General features: G+C 40.3%; 1 protein-coding gene across 11 annotated transcripts in view; it reads right to left on the bottom strand.

Annotated features, from left to right (window-relative positions):
- Nucleotides 1–25,202, bottom strand: part of ABLIM1 (actin binding LIM protein 1) — a 191,962-nt gene that overhangs the window by 7,219 nt on the left and 159,541 nt on the right. For 5 of the 11 annotated variants that reach the window (XM_061458691.1, XM_061458689.1, XM_061458687.1 and 2 more), the window contains 10 exons: nt 24,475–24,604; nt 22,102–22,221; nt 15,837–15,941; nt 13,565–13,612; nt 10,935–11,081; nt 8,699–8,790; nt 8,465–8,561; nt 6,541–6,602; nt 6,173–6,233; nt 2,098–5,215 (listed from right to left, as the gene is read on the bottom strand). In XM_061458691.1, the coding sequence (XP_061314675.1) occupies nt 5,178–5,215; nt 6,173–6,233; nt 6,541–6,602; nt 8,465–8,561; nt 8,699–8,790; nt 10,935–11,081; nt 13,565–13,612; nt 15,837–15,941; nt 22,102–22,221; nt 24,475–24,604 (900 nt within the window). In that variant the 3' untranslated portion in view covers nt 2,098–5,177. Of the gene's footprint in view, nt 1–753; nt 835–2,097; nt 5,216–6,172; nt 6,234–6,540; nt 6,603–8,464; nt 8,562–8,698; nt 8,791–10,934; nt 11,082–13,564; nt 13,613–15,836; nt 15,942–22,101; nt 22,222–24,474; nt 24,605–25,202 lie in introns of those variants that run through there. The other 6 variants (XM_061458696.1, XM_061458686.1, XM_061458690.1 and 3 more) reach the window with 6 other exon arrangements.

Genomic DNA, 25,202 nt, shown 5'->3' with positions numbered 1-25,202 from the left:
AGTTACTTCTTGTTCAGCCACTTCAGACTGCACTGGAAGGGGAACTGCCTCCATTCGGTAGTAATGTATTACAGCATGGAAATCTGATTAGTGATCACATATCTACTAGTCTTAAGGTGCATAAATGGTTACTTACCCAAATTTTTTGTGGCCCCTTCCATTCATCTTCACAGAAGATTAGCTAACTACAAACGACTTTAACATCCCCAGTCTTACACTGGGCTGCTTGAACCTTTCTAACCCACAAAGCTGTAAACAGTTTTCATTTGTTGGCAGATATTGAAATCCTCATATTTTTTTGGGGTATCAGTCAGTCTAACTAACTCACAGGACTCAGGGGTGAGTTAAAGAAAGTTACAGTTTTGATCCTCAAGGATGGCTGGGGCTGACCCTTAACTGAGAGATGATCCAAGATCAAACAACGTATTGCTCCATTCCAATATGGATCCAATGACCACAAAACATCAAATTTGGGCTTTTTACCAATTTACAAGTATATAATTAACTACCTGAAAACACAGTGGGGTTGGGAGCAGCTCAGTCCATGAGCGCGGAGATAAAGATGTGGGACTCCTGGCCGAGCACTGTTCATGGAGATGCAGCTGCTTCCTCCATCTGTCTCCTCTTTCCCTGCTTAGTGCTGAGAAATCTTCCCAGTCTAACAAGAATCTACTCTTCAATGTTTGAGCTTTCAAGTGTGCAACAACAAACAACTTCAGCAGGAAAGAGCATTTAGGAACTTGCTTCTCTTACCTCGAGCCTGGTTCTGTCTACATCTTTTAGTATTTTATTTCGCCCTCTGTTGGTCACCATGAGTATTTCATATGGAAAAATCTGTTAACAATGTATAAAAGGGGGAAAAAGAGATGTATTTATATTCTAAAGCAGAAAGAACAAAATGTGACATAGCAAGAACTTGTTTAATAGCAAACGGCTTCATATTGTACTCGATACTTCCCCACCCCACCGATTTTTATGTGCATCTAATACATTGGCTGGCTTTGATCAGAGTCCTCTCTAGTTAATATACCTTCTCATCCATCAATGTATAAGTTTATTAAGGCAAATGTATTTGTCACTCATTGGTCTAACCGGCTGCCAAAGTGTGGACAGCTCTAAGGAAACAGACACTTAGTGGACTTTCAAAAGATGAAACATATGAAAGTACATAAAAAAGGAAGCAACTCTGAATAAGCAAGATATTAATTCACGGGGGCCACTGCATTCAGTCAAATTAATCAAATGATTTTCTTTGCCGTTTTGGGTAGTTAAGAACTCAAACAACTGCTTGCTGGGGTTGCTGGCTGTGCATACTTACATGGATTAAAGGAGATACTTTTGTAGATGTATTTGTCTTATGCACTTTCATCTGCTTCAGAAGAGTAAGTGTCCAGCACATCTCCCATTAACATTTCCCTTGATTTCCCTTTACATTGCAAAGAATGACCAGAACTTACACATATCAGTTACTGGTCAGTAATGAATTCCTGAATGCATAAATGCTTTTACTTTTGTTTTATGTGTACAGGTTCTTTGTTTGAAGTGTTTACTGTCAGTCGGTCTCCAATCAGTCTAATCCAATAGAAGCAAAGGCTTTCTGAAAACCATAAGCCTTAGAATCAGTTTCTGGAATCATCCCTGGCAAATAAAAGTCTGGTTTAGGATTTTTTGCCTTGGGCAGATGCTTCCATAAATGCCTGGAATGACACAGAAGAGCTCATGTTCCATTTGACAGTGTCTCTCTATAGCCCTTCTCACTGCATGCCTCTGCTGAGTAGGAAAACATAATTCCCAGACTCCTCATCCAACCCCTACTGAAGTTCTTCTGCAGACTTCAGTGGTGACTGGCTCAGCCTTTACTGTTATTCATGGGTCTTGTTTTACTTGCCCACTGGGAACAAGAATGAGACCACCAAAACCCTCCTGGAGAGATAACTATATATAATAACCAAATGCCCTTAATGATATTATTTTAACATCAGAAGAAATTCCACCTAACCGACGTCGGTGCAGCACGAGGCCATTAAGTTCATTTTATTGTCAACAATTATCCCAATGAACTTTTCAGAAATATAATAAATAAGATTCAGGCATCAGTGAACACACCACTGAGTTTATTGTAAGTAGTAATAATTTAAATGACGTGTGCTTACATACCAATTCCAATTGTAAGATATGGTTCTTAGGAGATTCTGACATCGTCACAATTGTACAATTAAATCTATTACTTGGAATTACATCGTGTGTGTTTGATACTGGAAACGGCTACCACTACCATATACAGCATTATAGGAAACTAAAATGCAACTTTTCATATTAAAACAGGCAGAGTTTAACTCAAGATCTATGGTCATAGGTACATTTTATATTCAGATATTCACAAAAAGGCATATCTCAACCTGGGGTGGCAGGATGCACAAATTCTGTCCTTTCTGAAGACCATTCAGAAAGATTTGGTCATTCTTAAGTTTAGTTATTTTCACTTTTCACATGTTTCATGCCGACTTTTTACTTTATCAGGTTTTAATTAGTATTGGACCATTGACATGAATAAACATACTGCCAATTCACACATGCTGAGAGTCTGGCATCACCTTTATAACCATCAACAGGGAGTGACCTATTATCTCATGAACATTCCCATCAATTTTATTACTAATAATACTGACAGAATTTGTCACCCAAAATACCATTCCAAATCACGGGGTGCATCAACAGCAGTGGTGGCTGTAAGAATTTCTATTGTACTGAAAGAGAAATTATTTTGAGTAAAATGCAGTAACTCAGGAGTTGGGGATGTCCCCCAAGGTCTTATGTATATAATATATAAAAACACTTCTAAATATACATCACACTGGGCTCTCAGCTTATAAAGCTGGGGTTATTGCCTTGTACAGTTTGTCTGGAGGTGACTCGGAAGCACAAATAGTCATTTGGTTTGTAAAAGAGCTCCTTAACTGCAGAAATACTGATCTTTGTAACTGGCAAAATCATGATTTCTTGGAAGGTTCACCAGCAATAAAGTTGTAAGATTTGAAACACAGCCCTGGTTGAATCCCTCTGTATATTGTGTTAATTTTTGACTTGGATATCTCTAGACATAGCTGCAAAAGCATTTGCATTAATGACTTAAATTACAGTCAGCTGACATTGCCTCTTTTCCAATAAATCTCCTGAATAACTTCTTCTCTGGGGAATTCAACATTAATGGAAGGTGTCAGGCTAACCTTTCTGAGATCTAAAGAACAGATCCAGAGAGACATGTATCTTTATATATATGTCTATATATAGATCCATATATATATTCCAGTACTTAAAGGGGCTGGCAACAAATCTGGAGAGCAACTTCTCACAGGGCATGTAGAGATAGGACACAGGGGAATGGCTTTAAACTGGAAGAGGGGAGATTGAGATGAGCTCTTAGGCAGAAGCTCTTCCCTGTGAGGGTGCTGAGGCACTGGCACAGGGTGCCCACAGAAGCTGTGGCTGCCCCATCCCTGGCAGTGTTCAAGGCCAGGTTGGATGGAGCTTGGAGCAACCTGCTCCAGTGGAAGTTGTCCCTGCCCATGGCAGGGGGTTGGAACTGGAGGAGCTTTAAGGTCCCTTCTAACCCAAACCAGTCTATTATTCTATCTAACTTCCAATGTGAAACAAATCCCAGAATTGCATTAATTTTGAAATTAAGACAGCCTTAACAGTGTGTTGTGATCCACAATATTCTGCATTGCTTTTCCAGCCTGAAAGGCCTGAGATTTTCCCATTGATTTTGGCCTGCTGTTTTGGCTAGTGGCAGCTTGACAGAGAACTAGCTACTGAGTATCTTCAGCATCTTCATTTAGTCTCTGGAAAAGCCTCCTTAACCACAGAAGCACACTTCTGGGCTGCCCTCAGCCTGCCTGAGTGCTAACACCTGTAACAGGCAAAGTCCAGAACAAAGGGAGAGGTCTGGCACATAAGGAGCAGGGACTGAGGTAAGGTAAAGAAAAACAAGGAAACTAAGACATTTCCCACATTTTATCTGCATTTCACAGTCAAACCTTCACTGTGTTGAAGGAAAGTGAATAACATCTGCACTTGCCTTTGGCTCCAACATGTTAGGCATAGATACTCCTCTGTCCATTCTCATTCCAGGGACATGACCATCCGGAAGGGACTGCATCAGATACAGGTATACATCAGACACATAGGTTACACACACAGAGGGTAAAGGCACTCAAGTAGTGGTGAAAACAAAGGTGAATTTGCCCTGAGACTTCCTTCAAGTCTTAATATTTAGTCTTCTCATATAGATCACTGCCATGGCTACTGCTTATTACTTCCCTGAGCACGCAGAGGGATACTTTGATCTTCTCTGCCACCAGAGCCTTCTGTCATTGCTAAGGCTGGTAACAGTTCCCCACTGAGTCTACCAGCATTGTCTCTACAATGGGAAAGTTTACTATGAACACAGACAGGGATAGGGTAAAAAGGTGCTTTTCTGACACAGGTACTGTTCCTAGAGAAATAACATTTGGAGTACAATACATGGACAACTCCTCTCTCCTCCTATAATCTAATTCTCTTTCCAATCATCATGATTTTGATACATAAAAAGTATTTAAACCCTCTCTTAAATCGTCATTTCACATGGTGATTATGCTGAGGAGCCAGATAGACTCAAACCATTCTGGAACCCTGCAGACAGTATTTGGAGTAAAAGGGTTTGTATTTGCAAGCACATCTCTTACTGGATCAACTGTGATGGCAGCACTGTAGAAACCTACTGATCAGCAATCTTGTCTGGAGAGCAAATTCCAGATTAAAAATGAGTTCAAGACTCCTGGTATGGGAAAAAACTGCCTCCAGAAGAGACTTTCTGTACATCTCTGGGTAGGTACTAGAGAGGCTTGAAATAAATCCACCCTCAGCTGTCCAGAGAGGACTGTTACAGATAACTCATAGATCAACAGACTTTAACAGATTTTACAGAGCGAGTCACAGAACTGGTGGGAGCTGTCTCAACCCAGCTCTGGGGAGGTAACAAGGAGGAATTTGAGGCTGTGTCTGGTTTTTGTTGATAAGAATCTACATTGGTGATTATGCTTAAACATGCAGGAAAATCAAAGCTATTGTCTTAAGAAACCCTTCCCTGTAGCAGAAATTCAGACTTCAACAGGTAGATGCTTTTAGTTCTGGTGTCAGTTGATTGATGAAAACCCGTACTGTACCTGGAAATCTGAAAAGCAAAAGAGAAATCAGCTTTAGAGCATAGAAGAACAGGAATTAGTCACAATCTACCAGATAATCCTTATGTCTTCTGGTCTACCTGATCTGCTCAAAATCCCACCTGATGCTCTGAGGCCAGCAACCTTCCTGCTGTTGGGCTTAGTTCATAAAGAGTCAAACACTCCAAATATTGCAGCCCTTTTCATTTGAGCAGGCTTTTCATTTGGGAAAATCAAGTCACTTTGGAAATATTAAGAGACACAAAACCACAGTCAAGTAAATAAAAAGCCAATTAAGATTCAAACGTGCAGAACAATGTTCACCTCACCTAACCTCTGCCATCAGGTAGCTGTCTAGATTCCTCTGCAAAGAGACGCAACCACCAACAGAAGATGCCTGATTGTAAGGTATCTGAGGTAGCTGGGAGCAGTATTCCTTTGGCAATCTCCATTCTCTCAGCTCAACCCATTTCAAAACATTAAGTCTTAAAGTTTCATAACTTTTATAAATATTGTTCATTTTTATTAGGCAATGACTGATACCACATCTAGCTCAAACTCATAATAAAACCCATTTACAGCAACAAGGATTAGAAGGCATTATCCTTTCTTCACTCTGGCTCATTCCTTCAGGCTGTGCAGTGGATGGTAACTTTTAGAGAAAGAAAAGAGAACCCAGTACATATTCCTTATTCGACATGTTACCTGCTTCCCATTTGCAGCAATGCTAAAGTGATCCTTTGGCATATACAAGGATCAGCTCCACATGGCAGATTTAGCAAAATAAACCCTATTTTTTTAATAGGTATTTGCAGAGTTTGAGTTAATTGTTGAGTTTACCAGAAGAAGTGCAAATGTACTGAGCAAATACAAAATAACCACATCCACTTAAAAGAAAACAGCAGAAATGATCAAATATCATCACATGTTCAGTAACGAAGCAGCATGTAAAGGCTCCTCTGCCTTACCTCTAACACCGCCACTCACATCTCCGTAACTGTTGTACTGACCAAAATCTGTAGACACCGGCTGCAACAGGAAAACAGGGACACGAACATAAACTCACAGCTCATGACTTCACAAGCAGGTTGGTTTATGGGGAGAAATAAATTGCTTTAAGCCTTTTATTTCCCCTTCAACTTTCACAATGTTTCTTGCATTGCTTTCTTGCCTTCTTAACAATGTAGTCTGTGGGAAGGCAAATGAGGTTTTCTCTGACTTTGGATGGTCTTATAAGAAACTTGATCAAACTGAAAATCCAATACAGTTAATAGGGGAATAAATACCATGGATAATTAAAGCCACCTTTTGCTTCTCAAAGTCACCATCTCCTTACCCTGTGAAGTCCATTTTTTCCATAGCCAGGGAGGGAAGAGGTTTTGGAGGCTGCAGCATGTGCTGTTGAATGAGAAAGGGAAAAATCTTTTACTGGAAAAAATCCCATAGAAACTCACAAACAAGAACATTTAAGGAACCAATTAGCATAAGAAAAAAACCACAGCTAAAAGAGCTAAGCATACACATAACCAACTGAGACACACTGACTTTAAGAAACTCACATCTCAGCCCCAAACTCATCACAACCTTCCATACATTCTCTAAGTTATGCACCATTATCATGCCATTGCACATGACTTGCCACATGGTTCAGTATACCCTCTGAACCTTTCACGAATTTCCTTTCTGTCCTTCCTACTGCAATTACTATTGCACTTATGATCCCAGCTTCTGCTGCTGCAGAAGGCTACAAGACACAGATGACTAGCACACTCCTTTCTCTTTGTATCCACATGCTTTAGCTTGCCATTTTTTTGCTACAAAGGAGAAAAGGGTTTAGATCCTGAAATACTGTAATTGACAGATGTTTCAGTACTGAATTAACAGGAGAATGATCAGAATGGGCAGTGCTGAGTGAATTCAAACCAGTTTGAGAATTTGGCATTCTGATCTGAAATTACAGTTATCCTGTACACGATGCGACACTTTTGAGAACAAGACATGATTCAGCAGAACTCTGTGCCTCCTTCTTTCACCTGAAATGAAAGTGAAATAAGGTATTTTGGGCATTCAGTATTTGCACTGCACTCAAAAATTGCATGAGCAAGATAAAGACAATGTGGAAATGTCAAGGGTGTGTTTTCAAGTACAGATAAGAAGATGGATGAAACAGATCATCAGCATATTCATTAATAGCATCTCTACAGTTAATACAGCTCCTTCAGATGAGATCCTCCATATAAAAACTCAATGTTTTGTTTTTTAAATGTTACTCTTACCACAGAAGGGCAGGGAACGTACAGCTTGAGGAACTGCTGTTGCCAGCAATAAGCACCCTTAGGAAAGGTACCACTGATTCCAAAGGCAACTGATGACTGCACTGACCATCACTGCAAAGAGGGATTGACTCCTCTCCAGTAAAGGAGTCCTCCAATCTTTGTGAAAGTTCGTATAAAAATCATAAGCTCTGAGTTGAGCAGGCGGACTCAACAGATACACTATTACAGACAGTGAGGGAGAGCCACAGGCATTCTCTTCAAGACCATAAATAGAGGCAACACACTTATACAATAGGGAACACTAGGAATCTTGGTTTGTTTGGCACCCACTCCAGTGGATGACTCCAAAGAGACTCATCTTGTACCTTCTTGGTTTGAAGCACAGCTGCTGTGCTACAATGACCAGTGGATCGGGAGAGTGAAATAAAACCCCCAGACCCTTTTCTGGAGACCTGAGAAGGCCACAGATGTATATCAAAATGTGCAATGAGGCCAAGAATCTAAGCCACCTATTAATCAAAGTTGCCTTTTGTGCTTTTGCTGTATTCTTTTGGAACGCAATCACAATATCAGCCAAGGCCAAAACACTGGTTGTGTTTGGCATATGCAGCCCCACTGGTAAATGTTACTGATTTTAGCAAAATATGTTATTGTAATTTAATAACCCAGCCTATTGGCATGTGTGTGATGTGACAGTCACCAAATGTTTTACCTCATTCCTTATCTAGATTAGAAAATCTCTCTCCTCAAAATTGCCTGAAAATCTTTTTTTTTTTTTTTTTTAAATAAAGAAACAGCCATGAGAATCCTTCCCCCACCAAAACCAGCTAATGAATTAGGCCACTCTTTCAGGGGAGAATACAGCATATATACATATCAAGCAGTTTTCCCAGTGGTTTCTATTCTGGGAGGCTGCTTGATGTGTGTATATGTGGTGGTCACTATCCACTGTTCACTATCAGCTTTATTGCCTACATGAATTACCTGGAGAATCGTAACGACTGGCAGAAAGGGCTGACCTATCGCGACTCTCCTTTTCCATCTCTTCTTTCAGTATCAATTGTCCCAGACCAGAGTTGAGCTACAAATAGCAATTAAAAAACCAGTAAAATCGATAAAATAAAGCTGATCAGGCATTAGTAGAAACTGCTTACAGAAAACAAAGGGGCACTTTTGGGATAGTGGTCAGAAACAGCATGAAGACAAGCTTATAACCACCTTCATGAGCTGCTCCTCCTGCAGCTGCCGGCGTCTCTGTAGTTCCTCATCATCTTCCTCTCTTCCACTTGATCTGCGTCTCATGTCAGCTCCTGCTTCCATAAAACCACAGTACAGAGAGAGCTTTGTGTCTCAGTTCAACCGCAGCTTGGGGATTTCAATGCTAGTTTATTACTGAATAAACAAAGTCGTATTTTCTTGCAGACTCAAAAGACTTCTTGAACACTCACTTTTAATAAAAGTCACTCAGACAGCCTGCCCTATGGCTATCAGGCTTCTTGTAAAATTAACAACTACTTAAACTGCATGTGAGTTCCAAACCAAGCTACAGTCCTGGATACAAAACCCATGGGTCTATAAACTGATAAAAGGAGCTCAGATTGCTAGTCCTGGAAACATGAGGTTTAACGGCACCACTAACTGTATCAGTGGCTGAAAACATTAAGTCTAATTTACATTTAAACTTTTATCTAGACTCAGAAAAGCAAATCTGAATTAACATTTCAAAAGGAAAATTAAACTATGTTAATATTCTAAATGGCCACTCACATTTAGAATAAACAAGGTTTTAGCCAAAAATGAAGCAAACTAATTTGATCCATTGAATAAAGCTAAATTTGATTTAGACACAGGTGCTCTACACTTCAGTTCCTTCCTTTGTATTGAATAATCTTTATTTTCTTGGATATTCTTGAGAAGTAGTTCTATTTGGACACCAAGACACTTCCATGAATACACAGAATATGATATTACTGCAAGAATTTGGACAGCAGTTTTACCTTTCTCTGCACAGGCTATAGCCTGATACAGCTATTCACCAACTTCATCCTAGACAAACTCAGTGTTTTATTTGAATGAAAACTAAATTTTGCAACTATAGTATCAGAAGGTTTCTATCAATTAAATGTTTTGTACAGCAGTGTTAAATTGATGCTGATATGGAGAGAGAGAAAGCTATAGAGAAACTGCTTGTATTGAAGTTATTATTTAGTTTGTTATCTCAGGCTTTTGCAAGACTTTTCAGTACAATAGCAATAAAACTCCTTTTTGGCAGCTGAGCTCATCCTAGCTCTGTAAGAAAATACTCAGACAAGCTGAAAAATCTGGGGCTTGTAAGTTTGGTTTTTAATCTTGTATGATGCCTTCTTATCTATGAATATGTCCATGAGCACATTTTTACCTTTACCGTTTCCAAACCGTTCTGTTTAGTCTCTCAGGTGTAGTAATATCAACTGATGGATAATATAGAAGGCAGTTTTACTGGAAACCATTAAGAGTTGTCATCCACAGCCTAGAGACTGAGCTGACAGCCAAAACTTCCAACAAAGGCTCCATCTTAGACACACATCATAATAATGCTGTAGTTATCACAAGCACTGCCAGGAGAGTTCCAAGTATGTAGATGTATTCACTGTGACTGTAATGTTTGTAAGGTTGCAGCCCTATATAAAGGACATTTTCAAAGCATTGCCACTGCAAATGCAGCCCCTTCAATTGGTCATTGAGCTCTCCTACCCTTCTATGAAAATCCCATTGTCAGGAAAACCGTACACTCCCTCACAGAAACCTGAAACAGGCAACACCTTCAGTGTTTCAGGCATGACTTCATAAATGAATCAGGCTAGATGGGGGATTTCATGTTATAGGGGTCAATAAAAATTAACAGAGGAAAAAAATACAAAACAAAACAAAATTATGATGAACATGATTGAAGCAAAAGAAAATAAGACACCTCTAGTGCTACAACACAGAATAGAAATGAAAAGTCTGCAGAAACAGTAACTGAAAATCTTGACTCTTTTAGTCCATTAATTTTTGACTTCAGTTATTGCTTTTTGTCATGAAATTAACTATGTGGTTGGAAGGAACCATATTTCCTGTGGAATATTTGCTATTAGCTTAGGACTAAAAGATTAAATAGACATTAACTGAAAGAAGTCAGGCTTGTGTGACACTACATATTTTTAAGCTCCTGCATGGGAGTTCACATAATTTGCCTATGGGTTCATATCTGTGTGATCAATCCCAAAGTCCTTTAGCAAAACCTCTTCTACTTAGCGCTATGCAATAGTCCTAATTCACAGGCACTCGGAGGTCTCACCAAGAACTGCACTTCATGGTGAACACCCGGAGTAGACACAAGCTTCGCTTTCCATTTTTACAGCTCCAGTATTAATCTACTTTGGTTACCAGTACCTTGTAAGCAGCATCGCTTGTATCATTTGTTTTTGCATACCTATGGCTGCAAGGGAGGGAGGGCCTGGCCAGTGGTCAGTCTCAATCTTTGGTATCTCGTTGGGTGCTGGTGCATGAGCTGCTGGGAACTTGGAGGACTTGATGATATCCTCGGAGGACTTGCTCTGTGCTGCCAAAGCAGCTGCATCTAGATGGCAATCAGGGAACTTAGCTATGTATATCAATATAAAGCTCTTCCTTATTTTGTCTAAATTTTATGGTTTACAAGAGGTTAATTTTCAAAAGCAAAACCACTTTCATGGTTTGCTTTACTAATTGCAATTTGAAGCAAAGTAATGTCTTTCTCTTGCCAAAGTATGAGACTCAAACTTTCCTCTCCTCCCTTACTCCCACCCCCAAAATAACCCCAAATCAGCTAGATTTTACTAGAGTTAGAATGATTAGGCAAGAGTGAGAAAATTCAATCTAACAGTATTTGCCATTAACTCCAAAGGACAGCTGATTATTAATGAAGGTGAAACCAGATTTATGTACTGATCTGTCTTCTCTCTAGGGCAAGGAAACAAATAGTTCAGAGAAACAGAGCTAGTTTTAACTCTATTGATGCTGATTGTTTCCTATGTTTCTGGGAAAAAGAAGCAAAATAAACAAAGGAATTTGAAACAAATATGTTTATTTAACCAGTGGATATTTTCAGCTGCATGCCCTTGCTTAGCAGCATGCAGTAGTAGTAAATGCAGATGCGAATTTGTTCTGTTCTGAAGAACAGAAGGCTCCAGGGAGCCAACTTCCATTGGCTAAAGGGGCCAACAATAAATTTAGAGAGGGGCTTTTGACAAGGCCCTTTATGAAAAGGACTAGGGGAAATGCCTTTAAACTGAAAGAGAGGAGATTTACATCAGATATTAGGAACAAGTTCTTCCCTGTGAGGGTGCTGAGGCACTGGCACAGGGTGCCCAGAGAAGCTGTGGCTGCCCCATCCCTGGCAGTGTTCAAGGCCAGGTTGGATGGAGCTTGGAGCAAGCTGCTCTAGTGGAAGGTACCCCTGCCCATGGCAGGGGGTTGGAACTGGAGGAGCTTTAAGGTCCCTTCCAACCCAAAACCATTCTATGATTCTATGATTAATGTGGCAGGGAAAGACACTTGCATTGAAATGAACCTCACCAATAAAATACCTCAGCAGTGGGGCATCCACACAGGATTCCAGCCTAAGTCAAAGTCTCTTAAAAGCACATGAGGATGTGCATTATGGCTTTCTCTTCTTGACATTAAAAAAAAATCAATCCAATAGGATTTTATTTTTCTTTTAAGAGACATACATCTGTTCATGAAGTGAGCCACTGTGTGGCTCATCCAACACTTTCATGGTAGTTTAGGAGCATCAATATTAGGATTAATTGGGAATTCTGAGCAGTTTGTGATTGGGAAAATCTAAGCACAATTGCAGGTATTGAAGAAGCTGGTCAGAGTTTACAAAAGCATGACTTCAAACAGTACTTACGTATTAGAATTGGTGATGTCAGTGGTTAAACATTCACATGTTAATGGGAGGTGAGAAGACACATTAAAACCATAAAAATAAATAGAAATAATGTTAAGACTTTTCCAAAATGAGCATATGGTTTGAAAATTAAAACACAAAGAGGAAAAACCCCTCATAATACCATAGCACTGTTATTTGCAACCCTTACTCCTAACTACAGAATGGACTTTCTGAGCTTTCCTAATCATCTCAGCTCAATGGCTCTCAGCCAACTGTTCATGTAAACCCTGTAGCACTGCTGATTTGCCACTTAACCCTAAATGCATTTCATTGGATAAAGGGTTTGCAAAGGGCTGCAAACTGAAAGTCTTTAAAAAGTAGAGTCATCCATCTGTCACCACATTACACAAAAATCATCTATTCAAAGCTTCCTGTTGACAGCAGAAGGGCAGAGTGAACACACTCCATTAAAAGCAGGGCCTTGCTGTGCAGTACTAAGGATGGGCAAGGCAGTGGGCTTCTGCCATTGTTGTAACTTCAGGCTTGCTCTAACAATGTTTACACTGAAAACCTTAAAGTACAAACACTGCTGTCCAACTTGGAGCCCAAACAGCTGGGAAAACAAATACAGAATCTACCTGAGCTGTATCACAGGGCCTGAGAATCCCATTAGCCCTGCCAGTGACAAGTCAACATATCGTCTTCCATTATTAATATTATCATATCTTATTTAAAGCCAGAGATACATTTGGAATTCCAGGCTGCTAATGGCATCTCCATCTTTGCTGTTAAATTATTGTTCTTTGTCAGTTTAAAATAATGAAATTCCATGAAGTCCCTGTCAGAGAACAGTCTGTTGTTAATCCATTTAACACGATCAGTACCTGTATTCTTAAAATATAAACTTAAACAAGCGAAATACAGGAAGACATCATAATGCTTAAGAGACAGCAAAATCCCAGTTAAAGGCAATTCTGCCATTAATATCAACGTGGCCAAAATTTAAACCATATGGTTCAAATGAAACAACATGCTTTAAAACAATCACTCAGCAGGACATGCAATAACAGCTGTTTCAAGCTTGGGCTACTGAGTTTTTATGCTTACAAAGTAACAACTGAATGCTTTTCACTAGTCTGCCTGCCTTTTAATTCAAGTTTGGAAATAAAAAGGGAAAGATCATTTACCATGTTGTTTGTAGATGGGTGGTTTTCTGTAGATGTTGACACCTTGATCTGTGAAATCAAGAAAGAAAAATGGGAATATGAAAACCATTTCAGTTGTAGACACAGGTAACTCCTACTCTAAAACAACAGACAGACCAAACCAAGGATGTAGCAGAAGAAAAACACAGAAAGCTATTTCTAATATTATACAAAATCAGAAATAAAGACCCCAACATAAGAACGAGTGAAAGTCAAAGACATGTGGTATGAAGTCCTTTGGAGCTGACTCTGTAACATGTAGATGCTTCCAAGTCATGATCCATTAATTTTAAGCATTCAGAAGATTACCAGTGGGATAAAAGTCAGAAGAGATGCAAACAAGCAAGACATTTCAATGGTGAAGACAGACGCCATTTGGGGAAAACCACCCCAAATAACTTGTGTGGAAAATTGTGCTTCAGTCACAACAGCTCAATTTTCTTTCCAACTGGCTGGCTGGCTTGAGCAGAGGAGAATGCACCGAGCTTACAGTCCACTTCAAATTCCAGAGAACGAAATAGCTGTCTGATACACTGTTTTGAACAGTCAACCACAGCTACACTTCAGTGAGTCAAAGGGATGCTTTATACAGAGCTGATACAACACTAATTCTCAAACCACAAGGAGAGATTTTATTTCTCTTTCATATTTCTTTAATGTAGGACCCACCATATTGCACATTATCAATGGAAATCAGAACCAAAACACTTCCCAGAACTCTAATGCAGGCATCTAGAGCATGTCTAAAAGATACCATATTTTACAAATAATAATCTAAGACAGGAATCAGTTCATTCCAAGCCAACGCTTCACGTGTTCAGCACAACTCATACACAAAAGTTAATCCAAATCAGTGCTACAGTGAAAAAATCTGACAAAATCTTATTTGAAGACCAAAATGAGCTTCTGGGAACTAGAAAATTAATGTCAGAAACCCATTCTGCTACTTCATACTGCCTGAAAAAAGTTTTCAGTGACATTAGAATGGAAGATGAGAAAGCATTTCAGAATCGCAGATCCAGTTGCTACAGGAGACAACTGAGCCTTTGGCATTAAGGAAAGCTAACCCTAAAAATCTATTGTAACAGAGGCAAATCTTACCCTTTAGAACTCTACATCCTTGACTAAACAAGCAAATTCACTGCATACAAAGACACTGAGGTATTTCCTTGTTGTTAGTGATCTGTTATGGCTACTTGATCAGCGAATAGGTACAAACATCACAAGGGCGGTCATGCTGAACTTTTGCGCACATCTATAGCTGGAAGCTGTAAGGGGATAGGAACACAGCTCCTTCTGTGGCTGCTCTGCTCCAGCTGGAGGACACTCTCCCACCATGCTAGAGGTATTACTCAAAGCTCTTCATGCAAGTGCATTTTAGCTTACACAAGTCCAAGTGAGCCAGGTTAGCTTAAGCAGTTAAACCGGCCTACCTTAGCCAAGCCAGGTCACACTGACTGAAAGGGAAGTTCCCACAAACAGTTTATCTGCCAGGTCTGAGGAAGGAGGAAGAGCAGTAACCTCTGGCAGTGCAAAGGGACACTAGAGTAAAAGGGACCTGAAGAGTCAGCTAGCAATTGATACATGTCCACAACCCTCAGGTCATACATTCTCGTGTCATCAAAATCCAAGACAGATGGTCTTCTCAGAGGCTGAAGAGCTGTGCTGCTCACTTCAAAACAGAGACTGCCCTTTATAGAGAGGACATCCTAAGGCACACATATCCTTGTGTATTTGCAGGTTTCTAAGGACACCAAGCCATTGCACAAAACAAGAAACATCCTCATCTGCTTTAAAAAAGGGAGCACTAAACTAGAACTGTTGGGTTCAAGACTGAATCAAGTCACAACAATCTGAACGAACAACATATGTAATGGCTCACTGGTTGACTCTTTTCTACATGTGAATCAAAACCAACTCCTCCAAAGTTACCAGAGTTATGCCAGTGCTCAACTGGTGCAACTGAGAAAAATCAAACCTTACGTAGCTCATATCTAGCTCACATGTCATCAACAAACCCTGAGAACCAAGGCACCCTAACAATGGTTCTGACCAACAGAACAGGTAAAAATCACAGTGAGCCCCCCCATTTCTTAACTCACTAACTCCTTGCAGGAAGCCCAGGAGCAGTTCCAAACCCTGAGGGTGTACCCCATGGTAAACAGTGTGAAACGATGGAGACAAGACAAAAGTTACAAAGGCTACATTCTACACTGTGACAGGACACCGAGACACATACAGTGCCAGCTCCTACCTGGAACATGGAAATGTTTAGGGGCCTGAGCGTAAGTTGGAGTGAGAGGGCGGCTGTCGGGCCGATAAGGGACAGGGGAGTTCCGACCGCTGGACGGCTCATTGCCTCCAATGAAAGAATGGAGAAAACAAAATGAGAAAAGGGAGAGCGACAAAAAAGAAAAGCAAGCCCATTCAAATCAACCCCAAACAAAACTGGTGGAACCAAAACCTCCGGGGAGAAAAGAAGTTGAACCAAAAACATAAATACAAACAATAACGAGAACTGGTAGTAGCCCTGGTAATGTTTTTCCCTCCCGCCCCTGATATTCCTGCAGAGACAAAGTTCATGTTGAGGCTGGAGTTGAGGCGTGAGCAGCTCAGACTCATTCTGACGGCATGCAGGCAGGAGCTGGATGCTCATAGCTGGTGATAGATGGGCAGCGTGGAAAAGAAGAATGGCAGGTTACTTGGCAATGATTTAGTACGGAGATTGATATTAGGAGTTCAAAGGCGCAGACGCAGAGCACAGTAGTTGAGATGCAAACCCAAAAGGAAACCAGCTTCCAAGCAGATAGAAGCAGATGCTGGCAGTTACTACCGTTCCCTAAACCAAAAGCATACAGAAGCTAGAGATGGAAAATAGCTGGGAGGTCACTTGGCCTCTATCAAAAGGTGTAACTGTTCCTTACACACTCTTTCATTGGTTTAGCTCTCTGGTAGGAAATTTCTGACATGGCAAAATAATTTTTAAAGCAATGCAGCCTATCTGGTGGGGTTGGAACTACATCTTGAAGTCCTTTCCAATCCTAACCATTCAATGCTTCTATGCTGGTGCCACTCCAAGTCTCTGTCAATGTCAAAATTTGGCTCTGGCGACAATACTCCAGCCCTGCTGAATCATCAGATCTGGATCTAATGGCTAACAATCCCAGTTCCACTTTGCACACATGGTTACATTTGTAGGATTACTCTTACCAGGACTATTTCTTTGCCACCTAACAACCCACCAACTGCGATCCAATGGCCCTGAAAGTTCCTGTGTCTGTCAGGACAAGAGGGCTGTTAAAGAACTATGCTGGTATCAAGATTTAGCCGCCAGATACCCAAACCCATGATGTGTGTGTAAGAGAAAAGAATGTTGCTGCCTTTCCTTTGTGCCATTCTTCACACTAGTGCAATTTGCACAAGCAAAAACCATCCACATGGGTGCTTGTTTTACACGGGGCTGGGTGACTACAATGGTGAAAAGTAGGGAAGCATCAAACCCCTTCCATTTTTCAGGTATGCATTAAAAAAGGTTTAAAAAACCTAGAAAAGGTGACGAATAAATCCAGATAAGAGAAAAAACGGGGGGGGGGTGGCCAGGGCAAGTACAGGAGGGCTATAAAACACAATGAAAGAGAAATTGCAGGCCTCTTTCACCTACAGGTTTCCTATGGCCCATTAGAAATCCAAAACTTTGGACTCAGCACATTTCTTATGTATATATTTAGGGTGGGTTGGTGAGGAGAGAAAAAGTTTTCTTTACATTTTACACAAAAAGCTAACTCTATTCCAGCCCAAACCAGGACAATCTTTCACTTGAATGGTCACCTGCCAATCTAAAAGGCACCAACAGGAAATAAATGCTCTTTCCAAACCTCGCTGAGAGAGATGTGCTAGAGGCTTCTGCCAGTATACAACTTCCTCCATCTGCACATACATGTTTTAAAAACCACATGCACGGTTCAGGGGGTTTGACTGCATAAAATTTATCCAGAAGAATGCATGAGCAAAATTATGTATTTACCACTTGGGTATTTTAGCCCTAAACCACATGAGTTTATGGTGGTTTTCTATTGTGGGTGCAGCAATGCACCTCCTCATTCAGCGGCAGTATTTGGTAAGTTTACTAACTCTGAAAAGCAGTATGAATGATTAGCTAAAAGAGTTTTGTCATATCTCAACCTATGGTCCTTTACTCATCAGTTTCAATACTGTGCTCTACTTGTCCAACTGTTGAGATACTGTGATGGTGAAACATCTAACTTGGCTAAGCTGATTTTACTTATGTCTTTTGTTTCTATTGAGAACCTGTGAGTTAATTTTCAGCAAAATCATTCTTTCATGTGGAAAAAAACCCTCATCAATAGAGATGGCTTTGAGATACAGTTAATTCTAAAATTTATAATCTTTATAGAGACATATTCTGCCTCTCTGCTTCCATTAGCAATTAGTATATTCAATGAAAGAGAAGAATCAAAAGGGATTTGTTGACCTGTGGACTTGTCACAATCGAGGAGTCACAAGTGCATTTACCTGCTGGGAACTGGTAGTCAAAATGTGGGCACGTTTCATTTACAATGCTTCTACATCACCACCACGAATACAGGGAAGAAACCCGTCTTATACCACCCTCTATCTCAACTAGACATATACTAAACTACACGTGCTCACATTCATAACTGTATGCTGGCTAATCTTGTATCAGGTACACAGATAATGTGCTTAGAGAGAACTGGTAATGTTATATAATGCACACAGTACCAGGCAGACAATTAGCATGGTATCATCCTGCATATGATGCTTCACAGATGGCTCTGTTGGCTTTTATTTCCTGGGGTTCCTGTGCAATCTCTCTCTTCGTAATGACTCCTACTAGTACTGACAAATGACTCTCCTTTACACTTTCTAGGATGGCAGTCTCATTACCTCCAACCACTGCAGGAGGGAATGGTACATCTACTTACATTCTCATTACTTACATCCCTGAGGAGCCCACTCTTATAAAGAGGCTCAAGTGCTTCAGATGCAACTGTAAAATTACCTACAATTTATGAAAGCAGTGCCAACATCTGTGGAATGTGCATATGCACACAGGAAAGCAGAGCTGCTAACCTGCCTGGACCTGCCTCCCAAGGCCTCACAGACAGCCTGCTTCCAGCTTTACATGAAAGTAGGGACTGTGGATGCTCTGAATTTGGGTTCCTTGCTGTGCCTGCACAGGAGAGTCTCTTACTATCTCAGATATGCCATAACTAGTGTTAAGTGGTAACTCCACTAAGCAACAAGAGCACCCCAGTTGGCCAGCACTGTAGGAAAAAACAGTTCTCACATTGCTGGCATGAAGTTTAACAGTATGTGCGTACGTGCCTGGGGGATGTTGAGACTGGAGTAAGTTTAAAAATCAATCACTTGAGCACAGCAGCCTCAGAACTGAAATTCAGAGGCTTTTTTTCTTTCATTCTGTTTACTCCACGAGGTAGTTCCCATTTCCTATAGCTCGATTTGTTAGGCAGGTTCCCCTAGCAGTCAGGAATACAATTGCTTGCTTACACACAGCACAGTGTAATGCAAGCTCCTGCTGCCTTCTGAAACATTCACCTCTGGGCTCCCTGTATGATTCACAGGCTAAGTTCACAGAATCAGGCCAAAAACCCCACAAGCAACCCAACACTGAGACTTCTGTGAAGCTGCAGTTTAGGTGCTTTACTTCTGAATAGACACCTGAAACCTTAGTCCTATTCAGGTTTTGTCCAAATATCATTCAGCACCTTATCCAGATGTGCAGCCCTTATTTCCCAGCACAAAACTGAAAGTCATGAAACAGTGAAAGCATGGCTGTTTTCCAGAGCAGAGCTTTCAGCTCCATCCACAAACCCCTGCAAATAGTTATCACACAAAGAGAGAATTTGATTTCAGAGACCTGCCTTAGGGAAGGGAAGGAAAGGAGGAATCTGTGAAAGTCAAGGCCTAAATTCACTGTGAAGGTGGATAGATTCCTTATGGGAAGGTCTGTGAGCAGAGGAATACACACTAGTTTGGAACTCGTAACTCTACTTGCATGAAAATCTTAAGGGGGCTTTGCAATATTCTTGAATGCCTCTGAAAAATTCTAGGCATGTGAGATGAAATTCTGGCTCTCAATAAGAGTTTTGTCTCTGATTTCAGTAGGGTCAGGGTTTCGTTCATTCACAGACTTGTTTTGATTCTTTCAAAGCAAAGACAGTGCTTTATTGAGACAAGACCAAATTCAGTTGAGACTCCAAATGAGATTAATCTCATGAAGTCTAAGTTAATGTATATTATACTGTCTTCCAGCTCATTCAACATACATGTCACATCAGCAAACTCTCACTAAGACTTTCTGGAGCATATTTAGCCCCTTTGCTCCTCGAAGTTCTTTGCATTTGGCCTTGTAACTGTCATATCTAATTAACCCCAGACAGTGCTACAGTTCTCATTTCAGATAAATTCACGGGGGTCTAATTCTCTAGGGCACACAGAAACGTCAAATCCTCTTCAGAATTAACAGTATTTCAAAGCATGGCTTACATTTGGCTACACTGTTCACAGAGAAAACTGTTGCTCATGTTCTTTAGTGAGTACTACTGTCCCAGTCTGCATGTCACCAGGGAACTCTGGATAGTGTTTCATGTTTTCTCTCAGATCATTACCTAAAATACCCCAAATTACTTTATCTGTGTTAGGTTTTATAAATGCGTGGGCTTGGCTCAATGCTCTGAGGGAACTCAGCTTGCAGTGTTGAGCTGAAACACAAAAGTGTATTTTTGAGGGCTGTTTTGAGCAGAAACCTTCCTCCACAGGGAGGAAAAATGTGGCTATTCCCACCATATTAACCTAAGCAAAAACTTAAGTCACCTTAAGAAGGTGTTTCTTTCTCTCAAGCAACTATTAAAAGACTATTCTTTCAGTTTAGCCATGTGAATTACAAGATGTGGGTACCTGCTACTTGCCCCTATTCAAATGTATGACATCCTCAGATGGTGTACAGTCACAGCAATACAAACTTGAGCTTTCAGGAGCTTTGCTGAGTTAAACACATAAATCCTGTCCAGGCTTATGACCTTTATGTAAAATTTTCTGAAAATCATGGATTCTTAGAATGTTTTACTGATAAGTACCATACCCACCCCTTTGCCTACAGTGCTGCTTGTAATCCCACTTGGCCCTTTGAACCGATAACTGAGATACATACCTAATCTACATGCCAGGTAATGCTTTGAAATCTGAAAACAACAGGCATGGATTTCCAATAGTTCTTCCGATTTATCTGTTGCAGAAGCTATTTTCTCAACAGAAAAAGAATGAAAATGCCACTTGAAAGAGTGTGAGCATTAATTTGGATTTTCAGCAAAGAAATGTTGAACTTGCAAGGATTATGAATTAACTGCATGCTGAAATGAGCAGTGCATCTATTTTTAAGGGTCCCAATCTTTTAAACTGAGATTTTCCTTTTATAGTGACATAATAGGAAAATTGAAAGCGCATATTAACAAAAGTCATCTAAGGAAAGGCAAGAGTAAAATTAGTAATGGTGATCTAAATGCTTGAAGAGCTGTAACATTGAGATCTATTAGTATTTCTTGAAAGCTCATGGCAACAACTCCCTTGCAACTGTTTTTCATTATCTCCAGTTTATGATTACCTACATTATTCAGAGATGCCAGAATAGAATCTATGCTCAATTTACTTAACTGCCTCTTTTAGAGCTCTTGTAGGTGGTAGGAGTTATGACCTTCTCCCCAAGTAGAAGGCACAGCCAGAGACTGCTCCAAAAGAAGTATAACCACAGAAAGCAAGAAACAAAACTAAAAGCTTATGGAGCTGAATGAGCTCCTTGAAGGGACACAAAGAACCACCTTCCCCCAAATCAAACCATGGAAAATAAGACTGAAAAAGAGAAATAGCCATATCCTCATGTAGTGTAAATCCCTGCAACTCTACTGCCTTCAGCAGAGTCTGCTGATTCTCACTAGTAGAGGAGAGGCACAGAGATACTAATTTTACTCTGTAGGGAACTAATGTATGCCAATATGATTAACAGAGATTAACTTCCTTGTTGCCATTGATCTTTTTTTCTTCTCCATAATTTTGATTACCTTCCTGTCATCCAGACAGTATCTGCAGTCAATTTTTAAATGCTTGTTTAAGAATGTGGAAATAACACTTAAATCTGATGTGCTAACTGCTGGAGTGATTGTTATGGACTGCTTTAGAAAAAAGCTAAATTAGGCACATGTAGGTGCTAAATAGGAAATGATAATGCTTTCCTGTATATTTCAAATAGGTAATTGCTTGATGACTCTTTAGCTAGGGCCCTTAGAAATGACATATTTCCTCTGATAAAGGATATTATGTCTATTCTAACATAGTTTTTGGTGCAACAGCACATTTCAAAGCATGCTTTGGCGACCTTACGGAGATACACCTTATTAGCTTTGAGAGAACGCTAATAAATCTCCAGCCTGGAGGGTACTCCCTGGAGATGCCTGGCTCCTTACCTTTGACATGGGGGATGAAGTGGTGTCGGAAGGGGGAGTTGGGGCGGGAGTCATGGTGCGTGGAGCTGAGACTGCTAGTGCGCAGGTATGACAACCGCTGCACACCAGTAGAGAGCAGCTCTGCGGCAGCAAGGAATCAGGGGGCAGAACAAAATGAAAACAAAGAAAAACAATAAGAGAAAGGCAGGGAAGGAGGCTTCAAAGGAAGAGAAAAAAAAAGCATTGAGCAATTAGGATTCTGAAAAGAAGGAAGGAGAAAAAAAAATAAAGGTTAAAGACGTACCGAAGGGTTCATAAATGTTAGACAAAGTTACAGGAGTTATTAGGAAAGAGGCTCAAATTTGAGCTGCATCACTAATTTAGCATCACATTTATTGGCTTCATGAGCTTCGGATCTATGCCTTGTTACCAAAAAGTAGCCTGCTACCAGCATGCAAACATCACAAACACTGACGCTGTATCAGTTAGAAAAGCAGCTGTTTTGAAAAGTGCCTGCCCAACAAGTGTCAGTCAAGAGGCATGCAAGCTGCTCTCTATTGTTTTAAGGCTTTCCAAAATTGCTGCCAACATCAGCTAGGGCACTGGAGGAGGAAAAGGCTGCAAACTTTTTCAGAACTCATAGCACTCCAAATTTTGAAGAACCTTATGCTGCCAACGTCAATGCAGCAGTTCACTTCTTTCTCAAGGGTTAGCTGGGAGCTCAAGAGAAGTTAGCTGGGGGCACTGGGTTGATTCAGAGAGAAATTATTCTTGCAAATCACATGAGGATAAGAAGTGCCAGTAGGAGAAAAACGGTAAATATACATGTGCTGCTATTCAACATAAATAATTACTGTAGGAAAATTACAAGGTAGCAATAACAATTCCCCCAAAGCAGGGTAGCAAAGATCAAAATGATGCATTCAATAGAATAGTTTCTGTGTTGTATGAGGAACAGAAAGAGGTGAGCCAAAGATGAGATCATCTGAACAGAGGTAAGTTTGGACAAATATCTTCCCAGAAAACCCCTCAGGTTGTGAACTGCTGAAGACTTTATACTTGGATCCAAACTCTGGCTTGAGCCCATCCGCCCATTACATAGAGATACATAAATAGAGACTGCTTCTGGGGAAGGTCCTTGACTGAATGCAGACAGTAAAACTCAATCACAGTAAAGTCTGGAATAGGGCCTGGATTTATTCATATCCCTGAAAACACTGATACAAATGGAAAAACCCTCTCAGAACTGCAAGAATCAAAACACAGAAGTTTGCAGCTTTTTCATGCTTTCAAGTCTCTTTCGGTTTCAGTTGTAACGTCATCCTAACACAGAGTCATGTTGTCAGCACCAAGTATCAGACACAATTTGCTTCTGTCCCACCTCCCTTGGGTCCTTTAAATAAGGCATTCACTGACAGACACAATTAGCTGCTTTCAGCCCATCCCCACTAGGAAATAGCTACAGCATTCAAGTTCCACAGTGGTGGCTCTATTATAAATCTTTAATCTTAAAAATGCAGATGTTGTAGATGGGCTTTTGGCATCCCAACCTCTCAGCTGTAATCACCAAGGAAGATGAAACCGCATGATTGTGTCACTTAACTTAAAAACAGATCACAAAGGTTTAATTCACTACTGTATACAATAAAATTAGTCTTGAGAAGTCTTCAATGAATAGCATTTAGAGATACATTTTTATGCATTTTGGGTGTGGATGAGCACTTCGCTATCATATCTTGATTTTATATAACCAGCAATTTCGAATGCACTGGGAGCCTGAATGATATGCACATTTTATACATTTTACATACAACTTGCCCAGGACTGCTAAACCAGTAAATGAAGTTTGTGGTTTTAAATGTTCCTAGGCAGTTGCCTATGGAATTAAGAAATCTACTTGTGAGGCTGCTTTAAAAAATGACTATCAATTTGGAGTATCTGGGGGTTTTGCTGATGAATCTGATATCCCACGGCTGCACCAAGCTTTAAATGAACTGGGTTTTTAGGAGGGAGGAATCCTACATTGCTGACTTCTATACAGTCAAGCCATAACTTTCTTTTCCAGTATGTGATACACTTTTCCCAGATTCCAGAATGAAGTATGTGATTCAGTGCTGTGAATTACTGCTTTCAGAAACATATAGAGAGTGTTAAATAATGAATCAGAAACAAAACCAGAAGATCCACATTTGTAGGAAGCACTCATCAGCCCTGTGCAAAAGACTACATCAATAAAGAGCTAAAAACCAGGCAGAAAAGGAGATTTTACAATATTCAACAATATTTCAATCTTAAATATTCCCTGTTAAGAGGAACAAGTGTTTTGCTGCGCCACTCATTGCCATAATGAAGAAACAATAGTCTTACAAATACTTGTAATGCAGCTGCCCTTACCAGGTCTGTGGAAATGCTGAGGAGAACGTGACATGGTGGGTGTGTAGCTATGACGACTGTACACGGGAGAATTGATGGAGCCCTGACTAGTAGACCTGTGAATCATGCGATCCCGAACATCTTGATAACCCTGCAGAACAGAGAGCATTCACTAATAAATGGAAATGCACATGACACTGTTTTAGAAGCACTTAACTTTCACAGACGTGAAGACACCAGCAGAAGCTACACAGAAATAACAATATCCTTTCAGCTTTTAACCTCCCTCATTATGAGTGTTCTCCTATGAGCTGTTCCAAAGACTCCAATCCATTGTTATAGTCTGAGTCAGAATTCAGTCTTGGAAGGTTCCGTATCCACCTGTAATTTCTATGAAATTCCATGTAATTCTAGATTTGCCCACATTCCTATGAATCCATGAGGGAAGCTACGTTCAGAGTTATGTCTGTCCTGCAGCATACTGCACAAGATACATGAGCTGGCCTTCAGCTAGCTGACTTGGAGACCAGCAAGAATTCAGTCACTGCAGCACAGAGCTCTCTGTGGCTTTATTTACCATGTGTCTCAAATAGCTACATCAAAAGGTATTTAATACCCAAATTAGAACCCCCTTGTATCTGAAAACATGACACCTTCTTGTATAGAAAAATTCAATTTACTTGGTTTCCTGGGGAAAAAGCCAATAAAAGGAAACAAAACCCCAAACAAAACAAACCTACCCTCTCCAG

This window comes from Pezoporus flaviventris, unplaced genomic scaffold, assembly GCF_033815535.1.
Source record: "Pezoporus flaviventris isolate CSIRO_AGI_PZ_B2104156 unplaced genomic scaffold, CSIRO_AGI_Pfla_v1 ptg000029l, whole genome shotgun sequence".
In the NCBI taxonomy this organism is placed as follows: Eukaryota; Metazoa; Chordata; class Aves; order Psittaciformes; family Psittacidae; genus Pezoporus; species Pezoporus flaviventris.
The sequence above is the reverse complement of the archived record's forward strand: the minus strand, read 5'-3'. Positions and strand labels throughout refer to the sequence as shown.